General features: G+C 32.8%; 1 protein-coding gene and 1 long non-coding RNA gene across 2 annotated transcripts in view; both read left to right on the top strand.

The window, feature by feature from the left end:
* The first annotated feature begins 6,999 nt into the window (after window positions 1-6,999).
* LOC111629791 (gastrula zinc finger protein XlCGF57.1-like) overlaps window positions 7,000-26,435 on the top strand; it is a 29,102-nt gene continuing 9,666 nt past the window's right edge. The window contains exons 1-4 of the mRNA XM_023373700.1: window positions 7,000-7,431; window positions 9,616-9,978; window positions 16,986-17,357; window positions 26,069-26,427. Coding sequence (XP_023229468.1) covers window positions 7,407-7,431; window positions 9,616-9,978; window positions 16,986-17,357; window positions 26,069-26,427 — 1,119 coding nt within the window. The 5' untranslated portion in view covers window positions 7,000-7,406. The remainder of the gene's footprint in view (window positions 7,432-9,615; window positions 9,979-16,985; window positions 17,358-26,068; window positions 26,428-26,435) is intronic.
* Window positions 11,149-16,957, top strand: LOC111629788. Its single transcript, XR_002757403.1, has 3 exons — window positions 11,149-11,190; window positions 16,325-16,411; window positions 16,476-16,957. It is a non-coding gene; the product is annotated as an uncharacterized LOC111629788 (long non-coding RNA).

Raw genomic sequence — 26,435 nt, 5'->3', positions numbered from 1 at the left:
TTAAAATCCAATAACGTTTGCAAAACATTCTTCGTATAAATTGTTTTCGGAAAAATATGTATATATATGTATAAATTTATATAATATGTGATAATATTGATGCTCGTTGGTAATAATTGTAAGCGCCGGAAAGCAGTTCGTGTGTGTGGTGTGACGCAATCATCGGAATTGGTTATAACCCTGTATGTTACTTTAGAGAAACTCGTGATAAAAATACAAATTACTTTTCTATCTGCAAACACAAGTTTTAACACAATGCTTTATAAAATAGTGCACTTGAGTTTACATTTTTATATATTTGATTGAAATAATAAATCGACTTTTGGTATTTTTATATTTTACAGATTTCTCTCATAATGAAACAAGGAATGGAAAATATCGATGCGACAGCTGCAAGAAAAAATTCAGTTTGAAGTATTATTTAAAACATCACGAAAGGATTCACACCGACGAAGGGCTCTTATCTTGCCAATACTGTAATCGTAAATATAACAGTACCGGTTACTTAAATCAGCACGTCAAGATTCACACCGGAGAGAAACCCTTTACCTGTGATCATTGCAAACGAAGTTTTACACGAAAACAAATATTGATTGAACATCTCCGAACTCACAGAGGAAAGAAGCCTTTGTCGTGCATTTATTGCCTTCAAAAGTTCAGTTTTAAATCTGGTTTAAATTATCATATTGTGAGAGTAGCCAAGGACGTAGGTCTCAATCTACGCCACTTACGGGCACTAGTCGGTAAGACCAGTTCTCTAACTTTAATAGGAGAGCGTTATCAAAATTGATTCGAACGGCGAAGTTCAGATGCTCGTCAGGTTCCCGACACCAGTTAATCAATCTTATTATACGCGGATTAACACGCGTATGAGATCTGATTCGGTCACACAATTAGGAGACATTTTAGTTGGAAACGAAATAATAAATTTAATAAACAAGAAAATAAATCATACAAAAGGTGGATAAACAAAAAGACAGAACCACTACCAATAATATACAATCAGGAGATAATTAAACTTACATTATATCCTATTCGCGATCGAGAGAGAGCTCACAAAAACGTTATAAACATACGACCTGTTCAGATGTCGTTCGTCTTCTTCTCTGTATGCAAGTTCATTTACTTTTTCGTATAGAAGATCAATACGTGCACACATATAAAAGTATAATTCCTACGTGCAGACTCTAGACTTATTTTGTATGGGACTCGTTTAAGGACGTTGGTCATCAAGAGGGAAACGTATGTGGAGTTTGTATGCTTTCCGATCGGTCGCTGAACTCCCCGAATTCAGACAAGTTCCCTCTATATCTTCTGAATGCCGACCAATCATCGGCCAGTAACTCTTTCGTGAGAACGGATGAAAGGGGGGATGAATGAGGGGTAACCATTTCCCATCTGAGCTGGATTTTAACCAGATAAGGGAAAGTCAGGATGTTCTCTTCTGTGAAAGGAAGTAACATCTGTTATCTGGGTTTTTCCCACGTTAAAACAGTATTTTTCTCACAAAAATTAAAGTAATATTTGATGACATTATTTTAACGTAAATAATAAAATATTAATTTAGACCCAGGGGCCTTTCGGGTCTCACAATATTAATAAACATCACAATAATAAGAATTTTACATGATTTTTCTGTTTCTATAAAGGAAACAGAAAAAACACAAATGGATAAAAATGATCGTGTTGTTGCGTTTGTTTGAAAAAATATTGAATAAAATATAAACACGCATATTAAACATAAATCTTCAAAATTTGCTGTTTTTATTTTCTTGATTTTTATATTGTATTTGAAACGTTTCATTTTGTGAATTTGAACAAAATGTATTGTAAAAGTATTGTNACGAATTTAACACTGGTTTCACCAGCTGACGACTGTCCCATTTGTTTTAAATAATCAAATATTTTAAAGGCTTTGTGTTTAAGTGCAGTTTTATTTAAATACAACCGTTTCTTTTTCATATCTTCTACCCATAATATTAGCGCTTGTTCCATTTTTTTGATTATAGGTGCTTTCGGACGAGCAACATTTTTCGCAAGAACAGATGATCTGGATGCGACCAAATTTCTGATCTTTTCTCCCGACAGAATCTTCGACTCATTTAAATTAAAATGCTTACCGATATCAACTATCCGCTCTTGATATTTAATTCGATCCAAAATTTCTTTGAAGAGTTATAAATTTCCTTTTTAACGACGGTCCTTTCTTTTCATTCGGCATTGTTATGGCTAAAATTTTTTCAATCAGTTTTGTGGACAGTAAAAATCGCAAAAAATAACTTTTCTTCACTATGTTGTTAAAAATATACACCCAATAGAAGTTTATACTGTATTTTGGACCATTTTTGCAATCCCCACTTATTGAAAGAGTATAAATGATCGAAAATTTAGTGATATATTTGAGTGTTTACGGTAACTGATGCACATCTGTCTAGAAACCGGTCTTCCCCTGAAACTTTCGAGAGAATAACATGCCAACGTCCACAAACAGCTGTTTTCAAAGACTTTTAGCTCAGTATGCCGAACTGCCGCTCGTATCACGTGATCCGTTGCGATTTTTCTGTTATGTGAAGATAATTCTTTCTAAATACCGTAAACCGCGTTGTAAAAGTACCGTGTTGTAAGAAAATTTCCGCATTTTTCCAACCGCGTTGGAGCGAAAACGCGTTGTAAAGGTAGCGCGTTGTAGGAGGCCTACCTGTATTTAAAAATGTGTCAAAAGGAAGTTATGACGACGATGACAAAAAGTTTTTATCAGAATTTCTTGATGTAATCAAAAAACCCACAAAAGAAAATGACTGAGTTGTTTTACCAGAAAATTTTAAAGCTGTAAATATGCCTGTAAACAATGCAGAAATTAATTCATTATATAATATATATGGTTATTTAATAAGAAGTATAAAACAAACCTGAAAAATCTGTAACAAATGTATTGAATCAGTAGGATTCAAAAAAATTTAACAAATATATTAAAAATGACCATATGGCCAGATTGCCATAAATTAAAAGAAAAAATTATGACAAGATTTACATCTTTCATGTTAAAAACAAAAAGCAAAAGAAAAATGAAAAATTTAACAATTCCATATGCAAGTTAATCCATGAGTAAGCTAGAAAATTAGCCATATTCTATCCGCCATATTCACAAACACGAGTTTAATTATTGATATAATAAAGTATAAAACTGTTACAACTAAAAATGTATTGTTCATTTAATAAATTTTTATATTTTATCTGCAAAATCTTTAGATCTCCATACGCTTTATTACTATGAACTTATGTAATTATTATGCATCTATAGAAAGCTTGTAAAAATTTTTATTAAATTATTTTTATCATACAATAATGCAATATAGATACAAATATGATAATTTTTATTTGGTTGATTATTATATTAAAGTACTTCAATATAATAGCCTCGATGTTAAAAGTTTCACGTAGTGAAATAACAAGATAACATATAAAGAAAAGAAACACATCTTTACTCCAGCCAGTGTAAGAACAAACTACTGTAACTTTATTTTATTTAAAGAAAAATAGAATAGTTTTTACAGTATAAAGTCGGGACGTTAAATAAAAATACGAAAAGACTATTAATAATAAAACTCTCAAAAGCTTTCCCGGGAGAGAGGAAAAGAGTTAGGTCAGGCCAACACCCAGCTTTACCTTATTCCAAAATTAAATCCTGTCAAATTAGTAAATACAGTAGAAGTTTTAACAAGCCGAATATCTTCTTCATTAATTACTGAATGAGTTTTTACGTTTGCATTAAAATAACGTTTGGAATTTCGATCTAGAGCAGGCGTCCCCAACCCTATGCCCGCGGGCACCATAGCGCCCGCCGATCGTTTTGTGTGTGCCCACCGCTGTGCAACGATGATAAAAATATTTAAGTTTTCAATAAAATGCTATGTAAAAGTTTTGTTATTTTTAATGATAACAGTAGAAAAGTAGAAATGGCATCCAACACAGATAAAAGCACAAAGTAAAATGGAACCAATCTCTTTTCCCCTCGTGCCAAATTTTCGCCAACCTAATTTCTGATATTTAAAAAGAAATGAACCGGTCCATTTTTATGGTTGCCGCTGCAACATAAATGTGAAATTCGAAGTTCATATAATTTTATAAAAGAAATTAATCCTTTAAATTTGAGATAAATTCCTTTAACTAGAGGAAGTTGCACCTGCAGAAACGAAATTTGAGGTGCATGAGAAAAGTANGGGCACCATAGCGCCCGCCGATCGTTTTGTGTGTGCCCACCGCTGTGCAACGATGATAAAAATATTTAAGTTTTCAATAAAATGCTATGTAAAAGTTTTGTTATTTTTAATGATAACAGTAGAAAAGTAGAAATGGCATCCAACACAGATAAAAGCACAAAGTAAAATGGAACCAATCTCTTTTCCCCTCGTGCCAAATTTTCGCCAACCTAATTTCTGATATTTAAAAAGAAATGAACCGGTCCATTTTTATGGTTGCCGCTGCAACATAAATGTGAAATTCGAAGTTCATATAATTTTATAAAAGAAATTAATCCTTTAAATTTGAGATAAATTCCTTTAACTAGAGGAAGTTGCACCTGCAGAAACGAAATTTGAGGTGCATGAGAAAAGTATAAATCTTTCTATTTAATTATAAACATTCTGACGATCAAACCAAGTATTGTTTATAATTACGGGCGAAATTCGTCATATTGTTGTCATTCTATCGCCACCTTTAACCTCACACCTGCTAAAACAAATGGTTACCTGACGAATTTTCCCACCACAAAACGTATAAAAACCCTTATCCTTCTTCAATTGGGGGAGTCGCCAATCGAACGGACAACGACGAAGACGGGCCATATCTTCCCCATATACCTGCTGTACGCCCTTAATTGGAAGACCTTGTGCCACACCGAGCACTGCTTTTCGAAACCTTTAAGTCAGAAGTATCCATCCGATNGACATTTTAGCTTTTAGTCCAGACTTCCAGAGCCACCTTAAAGGACTTGAACAAAATATTTCAGAGGCTAGGAGAAGCGGGAATCAAACTAAAACCAAAGAAATGCCATTTCCTACAATGACAGATCAAATTTCTAGGTCACGAAATTTCTGACAAAGGCGTTACGGGAAAATATCCCACTAGTATATGCAAAGAGGTATGAACGCTTATTATTGTAAACTCTCTCTCTCATCCGCGAAGTTTAAAGAGTTTTGTAAGACTTTATTTAGTTAGTTTAATAAACTGTTGTTTTGTTTTTAAATGGTGTCGTTACTGGACTTTGCCAACGTCTTATCATCGACCCCTCCGACTCTCCTCCACACGCATAACGCGTAACTGAACAAAACACCATCCTTGACAAGAAAGGGACTTCCCAACCTCCCCGGCGTTCGCATGAATCTGAGTAAGAAACAAATTTAAACTGTGACAATTTTAGTAATTGACTTACCCTGAATCCGTGGTCATGTGCAAGCGCTCGACAGGACGAACTTTTCTTCCCGATCTCGTAACACTTCTAACCGTTTTCGTATTGTCATCTGCCGTTGTAACATCAAAATCCTCTTTCTTTATTTTCGTGCCATTCGATAGAATTCTCTCGGTAGGTATCAACTTCACGGAACATGCTTTGATATTTTCAATGCCATCGTAGTTTATAGATCCATCCGTGACTTTTTCCCTTTCTTCTCGGCATGATCTGTGTTTTGATCTTTTGTCTTTTACAGCAGTTTTATTTTTAACAGGAACCGATAGTTTATTCTCGACTTCGGACAAATCCTCCAAAGTAATTTGCGAAAGATTCTGCGATTCCGAAGACATAGATTTCATTAATTCGTCTTCGATACTATCGTCTTCTGTTTTGATTTTCCTCTTGCTTCTTTTAAGTTTAGTGTAATTCAAAGAATCGACACTGTTGCATTTCGAACGTTTCTGTCTGGTTTCAGAAGTACATTTATTGGAACACGAGTTCTTATATCTGTTCATGATGACACTTTTTGGCACTGTAAATATGTAGTTTAATTTAATATCACTTTAAAAATAGTAACTTTCTTTAAAAGAATAAATAACCTAATATATTTGAGAGGTGTAAAAAGTATATATCTATATATATATAACCCATTGAATAGGTATCCGTCTGTCCGCGTAATGGTATACCAAAAAACGGGCACNTGTTTCCTCTTTTATTGTTTTTAAATACTTCCTTATTTTTACCCCAAAATGAGTGGATCAAGTTAAAGACAGCAGACCTATAATTTTAATACTGAATGGGAGGATTCATATTGCTTCATCAATTTAAAAAGACAAATGTATTTCTTTGTTGTGTGGAAATAGCATCGCGGTACCAAAAAAACAATGTTGAACGTCATTTTTTGACAATTTGTGCTACTTTTAATACGAACTATCCACATAAATCTGAAATAACATGGAAGAAAATAGATCAACTAAAATCAAATCTGTTCGCTCAACAGTCAGTTTTCACTAGGACTGTATTAAAATCTAAAAATGCCACTATTGCTTCTTTAAAAATTTCTCACATACTCGCAAAGAAGTAAAAGCCTTTCCAGGATGGTGAATTGTTAAAAGAAACATTTGTTACTGGCGCCGATTGCTTATTTGAGGGATTTTCCAACAAGCGTGAGATTATGTCAGCAATACAAGACTTACAGTTGTCAGATAACATCGTTGCAAGAAGAATACAACCCATTTCAAAGAACATGCAAACTCAGTTAATAAATCATTAAAATGGACAACGGATTCAAATGTGGATTGTCCTCGGATAGTTCACATTTTACCACCGATTTTCATGATTCGTGACTACTTCAGTTCAAAATAATTCTTTATAATAGTTTCGAGAGAATTCATTTTTTCAACATTAAAAGATGAATAAAAGATTATTTTCAGAAATTTTAGACCCACAAATTCTGTAAAAATAATTTGACATTATTGAATTTTAAATATTAGATGGCGCCACTATTTTATTTTTTTAAAAAAAAAAAATTGACAGTTAGGTTGAATGAAGTGCAGCAATGCATTTGCTGGATTTCGTGCAGATTTCGGTTAGAGAAATGATAAAGTATGTTTTTATTGTAAGTACTGAATACATTGAAAATTGTGTTCCGATGAGCTAAATCTTTTACGAAGAAATCGAAGGACACGTTCATTTGGTTGTTTTCTTCCTTTTCGTTTTCGGCCATCGTCTTGGAATCGGTTCGTCATTAAAAAAAGAAGAGGAAAGCACAACAAATAGGTGAAATTCACGAATCTTCGCTAGTTACTAGTGACGTATTTCTGTTTTGGATACAGAAAAAAGTCGACAGAAGTTTTATTTTACTCTGTAGATAACCCACGATTGTTTGTGTCTGTGAAGACAGAGAGGGTGAAGATTGTGTTTTCCTTCAGCCCTACGACGAAATGAATGGAAGCTTATGGAATTCTCGTCCACACAGGCAGGTTAGTCCCTTTCGTCGACCTTTTGACTGTCGCCATTTTATTTCTACAATCGATAGTCTGGGTGTAGATAATTTTAAATGTAACATAATTTACAGTCTTGATTGAAGGAGAAAACCTCGTTAACGATTTCACCAGAAAGAAAAAAAACAGAAGGAAGATTTTAACGAAGCGGAAGAGGAGACTTTTCAGATAACATTTTATGGTGTATCGAGTTCCCCTGGTTCTTGTGGACAGTGGTAACGAGTATTCTGGTATTTTCCGTGTCTTTCTTGACTGAAGTTTGTTAAATTAGTAAGTAGATTTTCACTTTTTTCCTAAGGTAATTTTAATTAAAAAACTTTTCAAGAAACGATTCAGTTTTTATAACTTAGTTCTGCAATGAAAGCTGTAAAATAGAAAGACCGAAGGGAAATTAATTCTTCATAAAATACATTTATACCTAATTTAAAAAATCGCAAATAAAAGTACAGTACTTTATATATAAACATTTGAAATACATTGACACTGTTCCTGGATGAGTAAAATTAATTTGAATTCATTTATATACCTTTGTGTGTTTATCATAAAATCTAATATGTAAGTGTCTACTGGGACATATCGTATTAGTAGGTGTCCGAGTACTGCGAATTGAAACTTGTTCGGAAAAAACAATCTGTATTGTTCATCTGCTTATTGTATACCAGCAGGTAGGCCCGGCGTTGCTCGGGCAAAGGAAACGATAGCGAAGATTAAGATTACGTTATAGTCAACTTTACCCGTTTTCAAAGAATGCAAGAATTGGGTCCCCCGTTTCTAGACTAATTAGAGAATTTTTAGATGGGTCTAAAAATATCTTCGATTTCCTGCAAAAACGAAAAAAACCTGCACTTTCTCTTAACACTTCCATTGTTAACACTTGCATTGTTATTTAACACTTCTATTGTTGATGGAAGTGTTAAGCTTAATCCTGTCTCTCTCCCCTCGGGGGAATTTCGAAAAATCCCTTCCTAGTGTGCGTTTTCGTCACGTACCCTAACTGTGTACCAAATTTCAGCTTTCAACTCCTAACCGTTTGGGCTCTGGGCTTATTATTATCATCAACTCGTCTCGGTTATATATATAGAGAGGTTTAATGTTTGAAAATATAATACCAAATTTGTGTTGATCTTTTCAAATTTTCATGTACTTATCCACTAAAAACCTAAATCATTTTAATCGCATTATTGTCGGAAAAATATAACAACATATAAAATCTTGTTTTAGCAAGTGATGACAGTAAATTTGCTAACGAGGGAACAAGAGGTCCGAAACACAAAGTGTGTACAGCTGAAAAAAGTGAACAATAAAGATTGTTTTTTCGGAATAAGTATCCTCAATTCATAGATTCCGGACACCATTATAACAAGTCCTACTAATACCATATGTCCCAGTAGACACTTATATAATAAATTAATTTGAATTAGTTTCTTTTTCAGGTTTTAAATCGAACTGCTATTTTATGGCGTGAAATGTCCGAAGAAGAATTTCTAAAATTATTAAATTTGATTTTGAAAATTTTAAATTTGACTTAGATAGTAATGTGTGACGATATTGTCGTATCTGATTTCATTCGGGACTTTTATTGCTTTCAGATTCACTACCCGCCAATCAAAAACATTCCTATTTACTACTAAATGAAGAATAGTTTCTAGAAAAACACAAGAATAGTCGATGGATGTGTTGGACTTCTGTCGTTAACGGAACACTAAAATTAAAGCCAGTGTTGTGAAATCATTACAAGAATATATCAACAAGGAAAACATCTTTCATGCGAGTGAAGAAAAAGAAAAAAATCAACGAAGATATTTTAAAACTATTTTTCAAATATTTTGATTTTGCAAAATACATTTCATATAAATTGTTTTCATTGAAAAATGTATAAATTATATTTGTTATTAATTTGTGATATCGTTTTAGTGTGTGGGTAATATGTGTGAATAGTTAGTGTTTCTGGTGTAATGTTTTTCTTCGTGTGGTATTAATCTAAATTTTATTCAAAGAAAATAACCACAGAAAGAAAGATTCTTTGTCTATCTGCATTTTAAGCATTCACAGTACTTTTAAAATAGTGTGATTTAAATTTAGATATTTGATTGAGAATAAATTGAAGAGAGTTTTTGTCTTTTAAACATTGGTTTTACTCTTTTTATATATTGTATTTTACAGGTATAAACATTGAGAAGGGAAAGAATGGGAAGTATGAATGTGACAGTTGCAAGAAAGAATTCGCTTCGAAGTCCAATTTAAAACGTCATCAAAGGATTCACACTGGAGAACGGCTCTTTTGCAAATTCTGTAATCGTCAATTTATCCATTCCAGCAGTTTATGGTACCACGTCAAGACACACACCGGGGTGAAACCCTTTACCTGTGATTATTGCAAACGGAGTTTTACACAGAAAGGAAATCTGATTGAACATCTGCGTGTTCATACAGGGGAAAAGCCGTTTTCGTGTAATTATTGCTTACAAAAGTTCTGTTTTAAAAGTAATTTAAATTGTCATATTAATAAATATCATAATAATAAATAACGATATTTGTTATGAATGAACATGTTGACTAAAGTATTTATTTGTATTAATTTCGTATTTCGATTTTATTGAATATAGAAAGAAATTTTTGAAGTTTTATTTTTTCATTTTGTAACTTTGATATTGTATATAAAGCAATTGTCTTTATGTACCGAAAGAAAATAGTTTCGTTGATTAAAAAATAATTCTACAAAGTTGAATTAACATGGTGTAATTTTACTAGTTTATGTACAGTACACGTGTCATTGATTAATAGAGAAGAATACATGATACTATAGAGGTGATACAACGCACAGCCGTTTGTAACTTTAAAATATGGGTTCTAGCCTCTAAACATCTTTATTTCCAATTTTTAATGTCGAACAATTTACAATTAGACTAACATAGGCAGTTTATAATTGGACGGTTGAACATTTGGGCGATCCCTTTATAAGACTAGTATTTTGTATTAATGGCTTAATATATTATATTAACTATCCGCGCGAGTCCCAGTCTTGAGAGAGAGTTTACATAAATTCGCGGACGGATAAATACCTTGCAGAGGATCTGACGATGCGCTTCGTTCCCGATCGGGTTGAGGGTTGAATTGACGACACGACGAATTGATTGTTCGGAAGTTTCGATGGATGGCTCTGGAAAGACTCTGTATATATCCGAGAAGTGGATAAGGATCTGTTTTTGTTTAGGACTACGTGTCACCTAATTTCGTTCGAATCGGATACGACCAAACATAATACTCATACAAATTATGGTCCAGATCGGTTTAAAAATAAAGATTTATACAGTATATTGGACAAACCAAGTAAAATTGACATATATAGATGGTTAATTGTTATTAGTAATCCCACAATTCTGCTCAATAGAGAAGATTGAATGGAATAATTCATAATTAATGATTTATAAGAAGAGAAAATCGATTCAAACACAAATTGTCCTCGTTTTGCAGCACATTTCGATCGTTGGTGGTTATTTGGCTCCAACATAAATAATACTTTCATTAATAAATCAAATATTCATAATACTTCACAGTTATTCATTTTTTTCAACAATAACCCAATGAAAGATAAATTTTTGCACTTTCTGTACTTTACTTTTAAAAATTAAAAATTTTCATATTTTAATCAGGTGACGCCAATTGTTCTTTTTAAAATAAAATTGACAGTTACGTTACGTATTTTAGAAGGAAATAGAGGACGGAGGTAAAGAACTGGTAAAGTATATTTTCTATTGTAATTATTGAATGGAGTGAAACTTCTTTTCTTTTTTAGGTTTTCGCTGTATTTTATGCATAAAACAAACTTCACGTGCAACATAATATTATATTATTCATATCTATATGTAATTTATATATTTATTAAAAACAAAATGTTTCTTCACGAACAACAGAAACAAGCACTTTACAAAGTGCGATAGAGACTCGCATCTGATTGTCTGCGTGAAATATAATCAAATAAATCGATACAGACAAGTATCAATACATTAACACAGGAAATATACAGAGTTGATCGTCTGTGGACGTCTTTTGCGGAGTAGATTATTCGACAACAGGAGGAAATATGACGTTTAAAATTTTGTTCGTAAACAGAGCCGTTCGAAACTCGACGTTTGACTGTATAAAGGATAAAAAAGGTTAGGTTAAGAAATTAGAATTAATGAATTCACATAAAAAAATTTATACTTAATGACTCCTCTAAAATAAAATCATCATGAAGTGTGACCTTACTGGAGATACAGAACACCGCCTTTATCGCTCCATCCGTTCGATCTATAATCACCAAAATTTAGCAGCGTCAGTTTTACTATAAAGCACCTAGCAAGATTTCAGAAATTTTCGCGAAACGCACAGGAGTTAAGCTTTAAAGTGGATGAACAACATTGTCCCCCAGAGACACAAACTCACACTTAAGTACGTACATACAGTAAAGAATCAAAATTTTTTGCATTTCTCGACGTTTCAAGATGTTCTCAGTCGAAGAATGTAAAATCTTGGGGGGTCATCTCACCATTCTTCTTACTACTCTCTCTTAAATACATAACAGATGGGAAAGTAATAAATTGTAAAAAGGAAAATTTTATTAATATATAAGAAGGTATGTAATTTAATAAACTGTATTATGACATAATAGAAGGCGTAACAAAAAAGCCCATTAAAGTAAAAAAGCATCATTGTAATAAGATAGTAAAAAATAGCACACTATTGACCAAACGAACACTAGTAGTTCGGTCGTGGGTTTGAGCCTGGCAAGGACGGGCTGGCCACGTGGATTTTTCCAGTTTTTTTCACAATTCTAATGCTTAAAGATGTGCCAGTTACACTTAAAAGACTTTTCAGAAGTCATTTTCCCAGACTCTTCGGAGAATAAGCAACTACGCAATAACTTCTATTTTATCCCCGGTATAAGAGATAGAAAAGTATTTTTTAATTTGTATGAAATAGTAAAGGATAAATGTTAGTAATTATGTCGATTATAGTGTTATTGAACAATATTAAATATTAATATTATTTTTACACAGTGTATTTCTAACATTAGAAATTAGTGAGTTGTTTTTAATGAATTATTTAAAATATACGATCTGGAAGTACTATACAGTATATGGATTTGAAACTTTGCTTGGAAATGTGAACCGCCGGGAGGGTGTAGGTCTTCCGATCCGCCAACAGGTTGTTAAACCTTCTCACTGTCAGGATGGATTAAAGTTTATCCTTTTTCCCGCTGTAACGGGATTTAATGTTTCGGGTCGAGTAGCGGAGGGAGGAGTGCCGTCGGTAAGCTGACAGGCGATATACGAGTAAAAGAGGACACCAATTTAACGAGATAACAAAGATTTATTAGCTACATAGATATTACAATAACTAATTTCAAGGGAAAAATCTGAGTCCGTAAAACGCGAAGGGCCGAGAGAGAATTCACAAACATTTGTTTCATACCTCTTTCTGATGATAATCCTTTGAGGAAAAAATTTTATGTTTCACGTTGAGGAAAATACGATTAAACGTAATATTTGAAGGATCACGTAGGATTCGTAGGATATAAGATTCTTAGGACAGTGTTTGTAGGATATAATATTCGTAGGACACGATATCGAAGTAACGGTGGATGAACGACTCCCTCGAGAGGGGGAAATAAGAGGCTTTTATAGTTTCGTCGTGGGAGAATAGTCATGTGACCAACTGTTGTGAGGTAAAAGGTATGCGGATGGGTCAAAGTTGTTCCCGGGCCCATGCTAACTATCGACTTTGGAGTTGGAATGTGGGATTATTTTCGAAATGGACGGATGTTTACTTTGAACGAAAGGGGAGATCGGAATTTTTCCCTTTTTTACGTTAGATCTCCGTTTAGGGTTTAAAGGAAAATTTAATTGGGGGTTTAGGAAACTGCGGGTTATTAATCGGAAAATTCGGCAAAAATTCCGGATTTCACAGAACCATTACTTTTTATTTCCGGCTGTTGCGTATATATAACAAGGAAAAGTTATGGAATCGTGTCAAATATGCAATCTTTACGTTTCGAGACCTGAACCGAAAAGCGGTAAAAAATTCCGTGGATGTGTGTTTTGTCTATTCCATTTAATTAATTACTTAATATATCAGGATGGAATAAAGATAATAAAAGAAATTTCGAACACAGTAGCTTGTTTATAAGGAGCATTGAGACTATTAAATTTTTATGATGTAAGATGGAGGGGAAGGGAAGTTACAGGGTGGCCACGTGTCGTATCTCGCGTAAGGCTGGGCTTAATGAAGATTTTACTTGTTATTAGCATTTACGAATTTTGATAAAACTCATTTGTACCCTCATAATTAAGTACTTTGCTATTCTATAATAATTAAAAATACACAAAGTTTTTATGAAAAAATCGCATAAAAGCCGGGAAAGTTAAGCAACTCGTTACTAGATTTTTTAATATGTAAGAACTGATTTCATTATTGTTTTAAAATATAAATAATGTATGATATTTAATATAATGAATTCTTGTGTAGAACTATTACTGAAGAGGGAACGAATGTATACATCGTTCATAAATGCACATGTAAAAACAAAATGACTCGAAATTTTCAAAGTTACTTTTTTCTATAAACTTTCAACTAAGAAAGAATTTCAGTAGCCAAATTTAAAATAATGAAGATTGGTTGACACATATTCCAATAATAAATAATTCCCTTTCTCCCTCTATAGATGATGCAGTTCCATAATTGGTCTATTTCTCTTCCTGTGTTGTTATTATTCTATCTTTTTGTTTAACTATGTAGATGTGTTCTTACAACTGTCTTTTATAATTGTTTTTCTTTTCTTTTCTTCATTTTTACTGTGTTCAAATTCACTTCGCATCCCTTTAAATTACAATGTTTCCCTACCACAGAATTTGCATAATTCCCTTTGATTGCACGAATATGTTATTTTAATCTTACTTTAGGTTTTCTTTTTGTTTTCCCAATATATGTTTTATGTTTTCTTCTGGTTACAACTACAATTAAACGAATTTACTTCTGTTATTTCGTATTTTTGGTATATTACAAAGATGTTTTTTACTTGAACTTATTTTTTCGAGTATTAAATTTATTTTACTTTATATTAATTTTTGAATTATTTCAAATAACTTTGGTACATACACTACTTTTACAAATTGTTTCTCCTTATTTATTAATTTTTTTCGTTTATCTTCTAATTTTTCTATGCATTTTTCCAGTAAAAATTTTTAGGTACATTTTAATTATTTCTTCCTCTTCTTATTTCTGGGTCTCTGTTTCAGTTGTTCTATATTTTATTTTTTCCGTATACATTTTAAATATATTAAATTTCATATTAATAAGAATAATAGATTTGTAATTAATTATTTTTGGGAATCTGTGTCGGTTTTACATATTTTTTATTAATTAATCTATCTTCTCTTTTTTCAATTGTTAGATCTAAGTAATTAATGCTATTCTGCTTCTCTATTTTTATTTCGAATTAATATTTTCTGTTATCTGGTTAGCCTTTTTCAAAATTATATTTCAACTAAAAAACATCTTTGTTATAGGAACGACCAAAAAATACGAAATAACAGAAGAATAAGGTACGGTATATTTTTTAAACTGTAGTTGTAACCAGAAGAAAACATATATCGGGGAAACAAAAAGAAAACTAAAAGTAAAATTAAAAGAACATATTCGTGCAATCAAAGAAAATTATGCAAATTCCGCGATAGCGGAACATTGTAGTTTAAAGGGATGAGAAGTGCATTTGAACAAGTGGCGTGCTGTCATACTAGGGAAGCGGCGCTTCCACCGCTTTCCTTGTATTTTCTAAAAAATAAATACATATTGTGCGATTATTTTCATATAATTAAAATTAATATTTTATTATTATCGCATTATGTATCTTATTACAAATTTCTATACTACACGTGAAAAAAATGATAAGATCGCTATTGTATATTCGAATATTAGTGGCGGAATGGAAGCGCTATATTGTCAGCTTTCAAACAGCAAGATTATACTTATTCGCGCATGCGCTTTACAGAGCACCAACTTCACCTGGTTTAGATGCTGGAAGCTACCCGCGTATAACGCTTCCAATGATTCTATCCAGGACCGGTTCTGGGCTGTTAGTCACCTGCCCGCTGGATTTTTGGCCGCCCTCGCCTGATTATGTGAATCATGAGTAGATTTATAACTTAACCCAACCGATAAGTATTTACTGGTATACTTTTATGATAGTTCTGTATAGTNTAAGTTTTTAATTATTTTATTGTCGGAAACTTTTATGGTTTTTCAAAATAAATAATTTTGTTACAATTTTAAATTGAAATGTTTTTAGAGATTTTCGATGGTAAACCTGCTGATAAGTCCGAAACACAAAGATATCGTGTATGTGTTCAGGTGATAAATAAAAACAGTTTTTCTGACTTTGTTTACTTAATTTGCAGAACCAGTTATCCAGTATAATAAGTTTTAACAATAAAACGTCAACTAGGACTTATCTAAGTTTAAATTAATTTCAGTACCCCTTAGTCACATCTTTGCTAATTCGTCAATAAACCTTTTCTCAGTGGTTACCAAAATAAGTTAATATATTCGGCAAATTATTGATAACGTTAGCTTTACGTTAAGAGATAGTTACTTCTTCGATAATCAATAGAATCAATGCAATTTATTAATCTAACAAAATGATCTACAGTCTCGAATGAAGAAGAGAATCTCTTTGTTAATTACATAACAGGAAAACACAGAAGGAAGATTCGTTACGAAGTACAAGTCGAGATTTCAGCAGATATTTTCTTTTTATGTGGAAAGAAATTTAATATGTGTAAATAGATATACTTTAATAAGGAATATTAACTGGAATCTCTTTCTTTTTTAGGTTTTCGATGAAGGTTTACTTTTCTGGGGTAAAATGTCGAAGAATTTCCAGAAGAATTAGTTTTAGTTTTAACATATTTAATATGATGTAGATAGTAATGTTTTAATTCCATTCTCGTATCTTGTTTTACAGAGCTTTTTGTTATTTACAGATCCATCATTCATCAATTAAGAGCATTTCTAATAAGAGCTGAAGAATGTGTTAAACTTTTGTTTACGGAAGACCAAAACTGAAATTAGTGATAAGAAATCATACAAGAATGCATCAAAGGAGAAAGTATATTTCATGCAAAGGACGAAAAGCAGAAAATTAAATGAAGATGATTATCTATATATTTTTATTGCAAACAGCATATAAATTGTGTATAGAAAAAATGTATAAATGGCATTTTATTTTGTGATAGTATTTATGCCTGTTGGTAATATATGTAAACATTGGTGTACGCAGTTAGTGTATGGTGTGGTGAAATCACGGGAATATGTTGTAACACTTAAATTTTAATTTAAGGAAACTCGTGAAAAAATTGCAAATTCGTTTTCTATCTGCATAGAAAACGTTAAAAATAGAGTGCTTAAATTTAGATATTTAATTGTGAATAAATTGAAGAGACTTTTATCTTTAGACAATGATTTTAATATTTATATTTTATCGTATTTTACAGGTTTAAATAATCAGAAGTCAAGTAATGGGAAGTATCGATGTGACAGTTGCAAGAAAGAATTCGGTTCGAAGTCCAATTTAAAACGTCATCAAAGGATTCACACTGGAGAACGGCTCTTTTGCAAATTCTGTAATCGTCAGTTCCTCCATTCCAGCAGTTTATGGTACCACGTCAAGACTCACACAGGGGAGAAACCCTTTAGCTGTGATCATTGCAAACGGAGTTTTACACAGAAAGGAAATCTGATTGAACATCTGCGAACTCACACCGGGGAGAAACCATTTACCTGTGATCATTGCAAACGGAGTTTTGCACAGAAAGTATATCTGATTCAACATGTCCGAGTGCATACAGGGGAAAAGCCATTTTCGTGTACTTTTTGNCATATAACAAACTTCACGTGCAACATAATATTATATTATTCATATCTATATGTAATTTATATATTTATTAAAAACAAAATGTTTCTTCACGAACAACAGAAACAAGCACTTTACAAAGTGCGATAGAGACTCGCATCTGATTGTCTGCGTGAAATATAATCAAATAAATCGATACAGACAAGTATCAATACATTAACACAGGAAATATACAGAGTTGATCGTCTGTGGACGTCTTTTGCGGAGTAGATTATTCGACAACAGGAGGAAATATGACGTTTAAAATTTTGTTCGTAAACAGAGCCGTTCGAAACTCGACGTTTGACTGTATAAAGGATAAAAAAGGTTAGGTTAAGAAATTAGAATTAATGAATTCACATAAAAAAATTTATACTTAATGACTCCTCTAAAATAAAATCATCATGAAGTGTGACCTTACTGGAGATACAGAACACCGCCTTTATCGCTCCATCCGTTCGATCTATAATCACCAAAATTTAGCAGCGTCAGTTTTACTATAAAGCACCTAGCAAGATTTCAGAAATTTTCGCGAAACGCACAGGAGTTAAGCTTTAAAGTGGATGAACAACATTGTCCCCCAGAGACACAAACTCACACTTAAGTACGTACATACAGTAAAGAATCAAAATTTTTTGCATTTCTCGACGTTTCAAGATGTTCTCAGTCGAAGAATGTAAAATCTTGGGGGGTCATCTCACCATTCTTCTTACTACTCTCTCTTAAATACATAACAGATGGGAAAGTAATAAATTGTAAAAAGGAAAATTTTATTAATATATAAGAAGGTATGTAATTTAATAAACTGTATTATGACATAATAGAAGGCGTAACAAAAAAGCCCATTAAAGTAAAAAAGCATCATTGTAATAAGATAGTAAAAAATAGCACACTATTGACCAAACGAACACTAGTAGTTCGGTCGTGGGTTTGAGCCTGGCAAGGACGGGCTGGCCACGTGGATTTTTCCAGTTTTTTTCACAATTCTAATGCTTAAAGATGTGCCAGTTACACTTAAAAGACTTTTCAGAAGTCATTTTCCCAGACTCTTCGGAGAATAAGCAACTACGCAATAACTTCTATTTTATCCCCGGTATAAGAGATAGAAAAGTATTTTTTAATTTGTATGAAATAGTAAAGGATAAATGTTAGTAATTATGTCGATTATAGTGTTATTGAACAATATTAAATATTAATATTATATTTACACAGTGTATTTCTAACATTAGAAATTAGTGAGTTGTTTTTAATGAATTATTTAAAATATACGATCTGGAAGTACTATACAGTATATGGATTTGAAACTTTGCTTGGAAATGTGAACCGCCGGGAGGGTGTAGGTCTTCCGATCCGCCAACAGGTTGTTAAACCTTCTCACTGTCAGGATGGATTAAAGTTTATCCTTTTTCCCGCTGTAACGGGATTTAATGTTTCGGGTCGAGTAGCGGAGGGAGGAGTGCCGTCGGTAAGCTGACAGGCGATATACGAGTAAAAGAGGACACCAATTTAACGAGATAACAAAGATTTATTAGCTACATAGATATTACAATAACTAATTTCAAGGGAAAAATCTGAGTCCGTAAAACGCGAAGGGCCGAGAGAGAGTTCACAAACATTTGTTTCATACCTCTTTCTGATGATAATCCTTTGAGGAAAAAATTTTATGTTTCACGTTGAGGAAAATACGATTAAACGTAATATTTGAAGGATCACGTAGGATTCGTAGGATATAAGATTCTTAGGACAGTGTTTGTAGGATATAATATTCGTAGGACACGATATCGAAGTAACGGTGGATGAACGACTCCCTCGAGAGGGGGAAATAAGAGGCTTTTATAGTTTCGTCGTGGGAGAATAGTCATGTGACCAACTGTTGTGAGGTAAAAGGTATGCGGATGGGTCAAAGTTGTTCCCGGGCCCATGCTAACTATCGACTTTGGAGTTGGAATGTGGGATTATTTTCGAAATGGACGGATGTTTACTTTGAACGAAAGGGGAGATCGGAATTTTTCCCTTTTTTACGTTAGATCTCCGTTTAGGGTTTAAAGGAAAATTTAATTGGGGGTTTAGGAAACTGCGGGTTATTAATCGGAAAATTCGGCAAAAATTCCGGATTTCACAGAACCATTACTTTTTATTTCCGGCTGTTGCGTATATATAACAAGGAAAAGTTATGGAATCGTGTCAAATATGCAATCTTTACGTTTCGAGACCTGAACCGAAAAGCGGTAAAAAATTCCGTGGATGTGTGTTTTGTCTATTCCATTTAATTAATTACTTAATATATCAGGATGGAATAAAGATAATAAAAGAAATTTCGAACACAGTAGCTTGTTTATAAGGAGCATTGAGACTATTAAATTTTTATGATGTAAGATGGAGGGGAAGGGAAGTTACAGGGTGGCCACGTGTCGTATCTCGCGTAAGGCTGGGCTTAATGAAGATTTTACTTGTTATTAGCATTTACGAATTTTGATAAAACTCATTTGTACCCTCATAATTAAGTACTTTGCTATTCTATAATAATTAAAAATACACAAAGTTTTTATGAAAAAATCGCATAAAAGCCGGGAAAGTTAAGCAACTCGTTACTAGATTTTTTAATATGTAAGAACTGATTTCATTATTGTTTTAAAATATAAATAATGTATGATATTTAATATAATGAATTCTTGTGTAGAACTATTACTGAAGAGGGAACGAATGTATACATCGTTCATAAATGCACATGTAAAAACAAAATGACTCGAAATTTTCAAACTTACTTTTTTCTATAAACTTTCAAATAAGAAAAAATTTCAGTATCCAAATTTAAAATAATGAAGATTGGTTTACACATATTCCAATAATAAATAATTCCCTTTCTCCCTCTATAGATGCACTTCCATAATTGGTCTATTTCTCTTCCCGTGTTGTTATTATTCTATATTTTTGTTTAACTATGTAGATGTGTTCGTACAATTGTCTTTTATAATTGTTTTTCTCTTTTTTCTTCAATTTTACTGCATTCAAATTCACTTCGCATCCCTTTAAATTGCAATGTTTCCCTACCGCAGAATTTGCATAATTCCGTTTGATTGCACGAATATGTTCGTTTAATTTTACTGTTAGTTTTCTTTTTGTTTCCCCAATATATGTTTTCTTATGGTTACAACTATGATTAAACGAATATACTTCTGTTATTTCGTATTTTTGGTATATTACAAAGATGTTTTTTAGTTGAACTTATTTTTTTGAATATTAAATTTATTTTACTTTCTATTAATTTTTAATTCTTTCAAACAACTTCGGTACACATCTTACCGCTAAAGCTCGAAAGTCGTTAATGTGTACATTATCTAGCTAATCTGCAGATTAACTAGGGTGATCCGTTAAAGTGGCTAAAATTGTTCAATTTCTGAAATTACCTAGGTAATGTGCAGATTATCTAGGTAATCTGCAAATTACCTACTAGGCACTCGTAAAGTGAAAATAAGATCTTTGCTGTAACAACAGCAACGTTTCTGTACGCTTAAATTAACATAATGTTCTTTATTTAATTTTCGATATCTAAAGAATCAAGTTAATACAATCAAACAATCGACAAATTAGTTGATAGAATCAATCATCAACCAATTAAAAAGACATACAAAAAATCAAACGGTTTAAAATATTAATACAATTAGGGAAATTATTATATAGATAACTACCTAAGGAATTTTGGGACTTTGAATATCTATCTGAACTGAGGGGACCGAGACGACTTCAATGATACCCAACTTTTGGACCGGAGACGAAAAATAATAAAGTTATCATACTTTTTCTGGTGATCGCGTGATATAATTTTGCAGTTAATGTTACCTATGGTGAGTAAAATGGCGGCTCGTCTCTAATTCTAGCAAAGAGAAGAAAGGAAACAGTGGGACGCACGTTCTAACCTAATTTAACCTAGTCTAATAAATTACCATAATTATTACCAACCAAATTATTAGAATAGATTAGGTTAGGTTTGAATGTGCGTCTCCACTGTTTCCTTTCTTCTCTTTGATGGAATCATAGACGAGCCGCCATTTTACTCACCATAGGTAACATTATCCAATTGTGCTTACTTATTAGTGCAGTCTAAAGATTGGTGACACTTTGAATTTCATAGCAATTGGTTTCTGCGACAAGCACACCTATTTGTGGTACATTTATTTGTGACAAAGATCTTGTTTTCACTTTACCGAGTGCCTAGTAGGTAATTTGCAGATTACTTAGATAATCTGCACATTACGTAGGTAATTTGAGAAATAGAACAATTTTCATAATTTTAACGGATCATCCTAGTTAATCTGCAGATTAGCTAGGTAATCTGGAGATTAACGACTTTCGAGCTTTAACTGTAACACATACACTGCCTTTACAAATTGTTTTTCCTTATTTAATAACTTTTTTGTTTGTTTAACTTTTTCTAATTTTTCTATTTATTTTTCCTGTAAAAATTTTGTAGGTACATTTTAATTATTTCTTCCTCTTGCTGTTTCTGGGTCTCTGTTTCACTTGTTCTATATTTTATTTTTTCCGTATACATTTTAAATATATTAAATTTTATACTAATAGGAATAATAGATTTGTAATTAATTATTTTTGGGAATCTGTGTCGGTTTTACATATTTTTTATAAATTAATCTATCTTCTCTTTTTTCAATTGTTATATCTAAGTAATTAATGCTATTCTGCTTCTGTATTTTTATTTCGAATTAATGTTTTCTGTAGCCTTTTTGAAAATTATATTTTAACTAAAAAACATCTTTCTTATAGAAACGACCGAAAATACGAAATAACAGAAGAAAAAGGTGTGGTATATTCGTTTAATTGTAGTTGTAACCAGAAGAAACAATAATTGGGAAAACAAAAAGAAAACTAAAAGTAAAATTAAAAGAACATATTCGTGCAATCAAATGGAATTATGCAAATTCCGCGGTAGCGAAACATTGTAATTTAAAGGGATGCGAAGTGGATTTGAACGCAGTAAAAATAAAGAAAAAAATATATAATTATAAAAAACAAATGTACGTTCACATCTATATACCATATTTTGACGAGTATAAGTCGCACTTTTTTTTACTACTTTTTGGGGCTCAAAATCATGGTGCGTCTTATACTCGACATGTAACCATTTTTACAGTGAAATTATCTACAATAGTGGTCCACTCTAAGGAACAACCTGTGCAGTGGTCCGTTAAGCAGATGGTCCCTCAACCGAATGGATAGAGTATCTAGATTATCAGAGTAGCGACACACGAGTCATCGCCGCCATGTTATGTCGACTGTCATCACGTGACCTCTGATTTTACATTAAGAAATGATATTATTTCAGTTTACAGTAATTAAAGGTATCAGTGAAGATCTTATTGCCGTTCCTTCCCAACTCCGTCTCGTTGAGTTGGTTTCTTGTGTATCACGACCTGATGTAATGAATCAGTTTCGTTGGAAAGTACACCTCCACACTCAAATTGAATATATTTACAGTTTATTTACAGTAGTAGAAAGTACAAGTTAGAAAACATAGTATATGTACACGATGACCATGCGTGGTGAATTCACGAGCCAGATTGGCGTCTAGGAACTAATAACCTTTGGAGAGACCTCAGTCAGATTGTGGAGTCGGCTCAACTACACGGTCGGTCCGGTCTCAGCACTAACCCGTCTCTGAGAAGATTATTAACAGAGGAGAACACTCTCTCTTTACACTCAGCGGACTTCCCAAGTGCCTGAGACAACCGTCTATCAGTCTCTTGCCCTTCTCTCCTCCTCTCTCGTTCGCCCCGCAATTTAAGGGATTTTGAAACGGCGACTTCCGACCAATCACAACCCTTTTTTATGCCTGAACAGCTTACAATCGAGTCCGCCGTCATCCGACGAGAGTGGAGCTCACACAAACGTCCTCCACTTGTTTACGTTCGTTTGTTTACAATATGGCAAATGTACTACCGTCTGACTGCAAGTGGGTCCAATTAACAAAGCCGGCGCTTCCTTTGTTTACCCTTGTTTACAAGTCAATACTTTACAAGTGGTATTATCCGACCGCACGTAGGTCCAATTGACAAGGTCGCGCCTCTTTTGTTCCCACTCTGCTAAAAGGCCACTACTTTACAGTATCGATTCATCCATCCGTCATATTCTTGAATAAAAAAAAACGAATAAAATGCATCTTTAGACAATCCCATTAAAAAAGTTTTTTTCTAAATTTTTTCTCTCATAATAGGGCTGCGTCTTATACTTGACAGCGACTTATACTCGTCAAAATACGATACAGTCGACCCTCCTATAAGATCGTTGATTTTTCCGTTTTATCTGAATTACATGTTGTACGAGTCACTTAGATTTTACAAATATGTGAGCCGTTCACAGCCCGGCACATGTATTTGTAAAATCTAAGTGACTCGTACAACATGGAATTCATATAAAACAGAAAAATCAACGATCTTATAGGGGGTCGACTGTAGTTAAACAAAAACATAGAATAACAACAACACAGGAAGAGAAATAAACCAATCATGGAACAGCATTTTCTAATAGAGAGAGAGAAAGTATAAAAGGAGAAATGAAGTAGGGTTAAGTTCAATCTTCATTATTTTTAATTAATTATATTGTTTTAAAAGCGGGAATATGTTTGAATTGATATTAATGAATATTGCATTAAATATTGTCGGTTTCGTGGAGGTACCGGTAACCCCCGTATAACACGGGAGTTACGTTCCAAAAAATAGCCGTATTATGCGAATCCGTGTTATACGAAACAAAGAACAAGTGCGAAAAGGGGGGTTACGTTACAAAAATTAAAAAAAACATATTAAATCGGATTTATTATTCATTTTTTTCATAGGTAAAATACTTATTTATTATTTAAGTAAATATTTTACCAGAGGATTATTTTATATGATGATCTTAGCATGAGCATCATCAACTGGTAACAGTTTGTGGGTGCGTTCGTTAATAGCGTTCGCTCTGCAACAGGAGTGTTCTGCTGTTTATAGGAATTTAGGAATGACAGTGAAAGATGGCGGCGCCCGCACTACCGATAGTATCATGATGGAGGCATCTATAAATCTAAAATGAGCTTTTAGAGGCAAAAGAAGAGTCCCAATTGTAAAATTTAACCATTAAATGGATTATTTGTTGAAAGAGCATTCCAAGTAGCCACGAAAACAATTAGAATACTCGCGCGGGGTTACGCGGAAATGTAAAAGAACACACCCTTTATTACATTTTATGTTGTACTAGGGTTTTACCCAATTCCCAAACCGTGTTAGAGTGAATCCGTGCTGTAAAAGCACCGTGTTATACGGGGGATGTTTCCAATTCTCGAACCGTGTTAGAGTGAATCCGTGCTATAGAAGTGCCGTGTAATACGGGGATTACCTGTACTTAAAAACCCAGGAAATATAAGTTTTTAATTATTTTATTGTCGGAAACTTTTATGGTTTTTCAAAATAAATAATTTTGTTACAATTTTAAATTGAAATGTTTTTAGAGATTTTCGATGGTAAACCTGCTGATAAGTCCGAAACACAAAGATATCGTGTATGTGTTCAGATGATAAATAAAGACAGTTTTTCTGACTTTGTTTACTTAATTTGCAGAACCAGTTATCCAGTATAATAAGTTTTAATAATAAAACGTCAACTAGGACTTACCTAAGTTTAAATTAATTTCAGTACCCCTTAGTCACATCATTGCTTATTCGTCAATAAACCTTTTTTCAGTGGTTACCAAAATAAGTTAATATATTTGGCAAATTATTGATAACGTTAGCTTTATGTTAAGAGATAGTTACTTCTTCGATAATCAATAGAATCAATGCAATTTATTAATCTAACAAAATGATCTACAGTCTCGAATGAAGAAGAGAATCTCTTTGTTAATTACGTTAAGAGGAAAACACAGAAGGAAGATTCGTTACGAAGTACAAGTCGAGATTTCAGCAGATATTTTCTTTTTATGTGGAAAGAAATTTAATGTGTGTAAATACATATACTTTAATAACGAATATTAACTGGAATCTCTTTCTTTTTCAGGTTTTCGATGAAGCTTTACTTTTCTGGGGTAAAATGCCCAAGAATTTTCAGAAGAATTAGTTTTAGTTTTAACATATTCAATATGATGTAGATAATATTGTTTTAACCCCATTCTCGTATCTTGTTTTACAGAGCTTTTTGTTATTTACAGATCCATCACTCACCAATTAAGAGAATTTCTAGTAAGAGCTGAAGAATGTGTTAAACTTATGTTTACGGAAGACCAAAACTGAAACCAGTCATAAGAAATCATACAAGAATGCCTCAAAGGAGAAAGTATATTTCATGCAAAGGACGAAAAGCAGAAAATTAAATGAAGATGATTATCTATATATATATTCTTTTGCAAACTGTATATAAATTATGTATAGAAAGAATGTATAAATGGCATTTTAATTTGTGATAGTATTTATGCCTTTTGGTAATATATGTAAACACTGGTGTACGCAGTTAGAGTATGGTGTGGTAGAATCACGGGAATATGTTGTAACACTTAAATTTTAATTTAAGGAAACTCGTGAAAAAATTGCAAATTAGTTTTCTATCTGCACACAAAACGTTATAGTGCTTAAATTTAGATATTTTATTTTGAATAGATTGAAGATACTTTTGATCTTTAGATAGTGCTTTTAAATTTATATTTTATCGTATTTTACAGGTTTAAATAATCAGAAGTCAACGAATCGGAAGTATCGATGTGACAGTTGCAAGAAAGAATTCGCTTCGAAGTCCAATTTAAAACGTCATCAAAGGATTCACACTGGAGAACGGCTCTTTTGCAAATTCTGTAATCGTCAGTTCCTCCATTCCAGCAGTTTATGGTACCACGTCAAGACTCACACAGGGGAGAAACCCTTTACCTGTGATCATTGCAAACGAAGTTTTGCAATGAAAAAAACTCTGATTGAGCATCTGCGAACTCACACAGGGGAGAAACCCTTTAGCTGTGATCATTGCAAACGAAGTTTTGCAAAGAGAGGAAATCTGATTGAGCATCTCCGAGTTCATAC

This window comes from Centruroides sculpturatus, unplaced genomic scaffold (genome assembly GCF_000671375.1).
Source record: "Centruroides sculpturatus isolate CEXI.00-Female unplaced genomic scaffold, Cexi_2.0 scaffold536, whole genome shotgun sequence".
In the NCBI taxonomy this organism is placed as follows: Eukaryota; Metazoa; Arthropoda; class Arachnida; order Scorpiones; family Buthidae; genus Centruroides; species Centruroides sculpturatus.
This window is presented reverse-complemented; position numbering and strand designations above follow the sequence as displayed.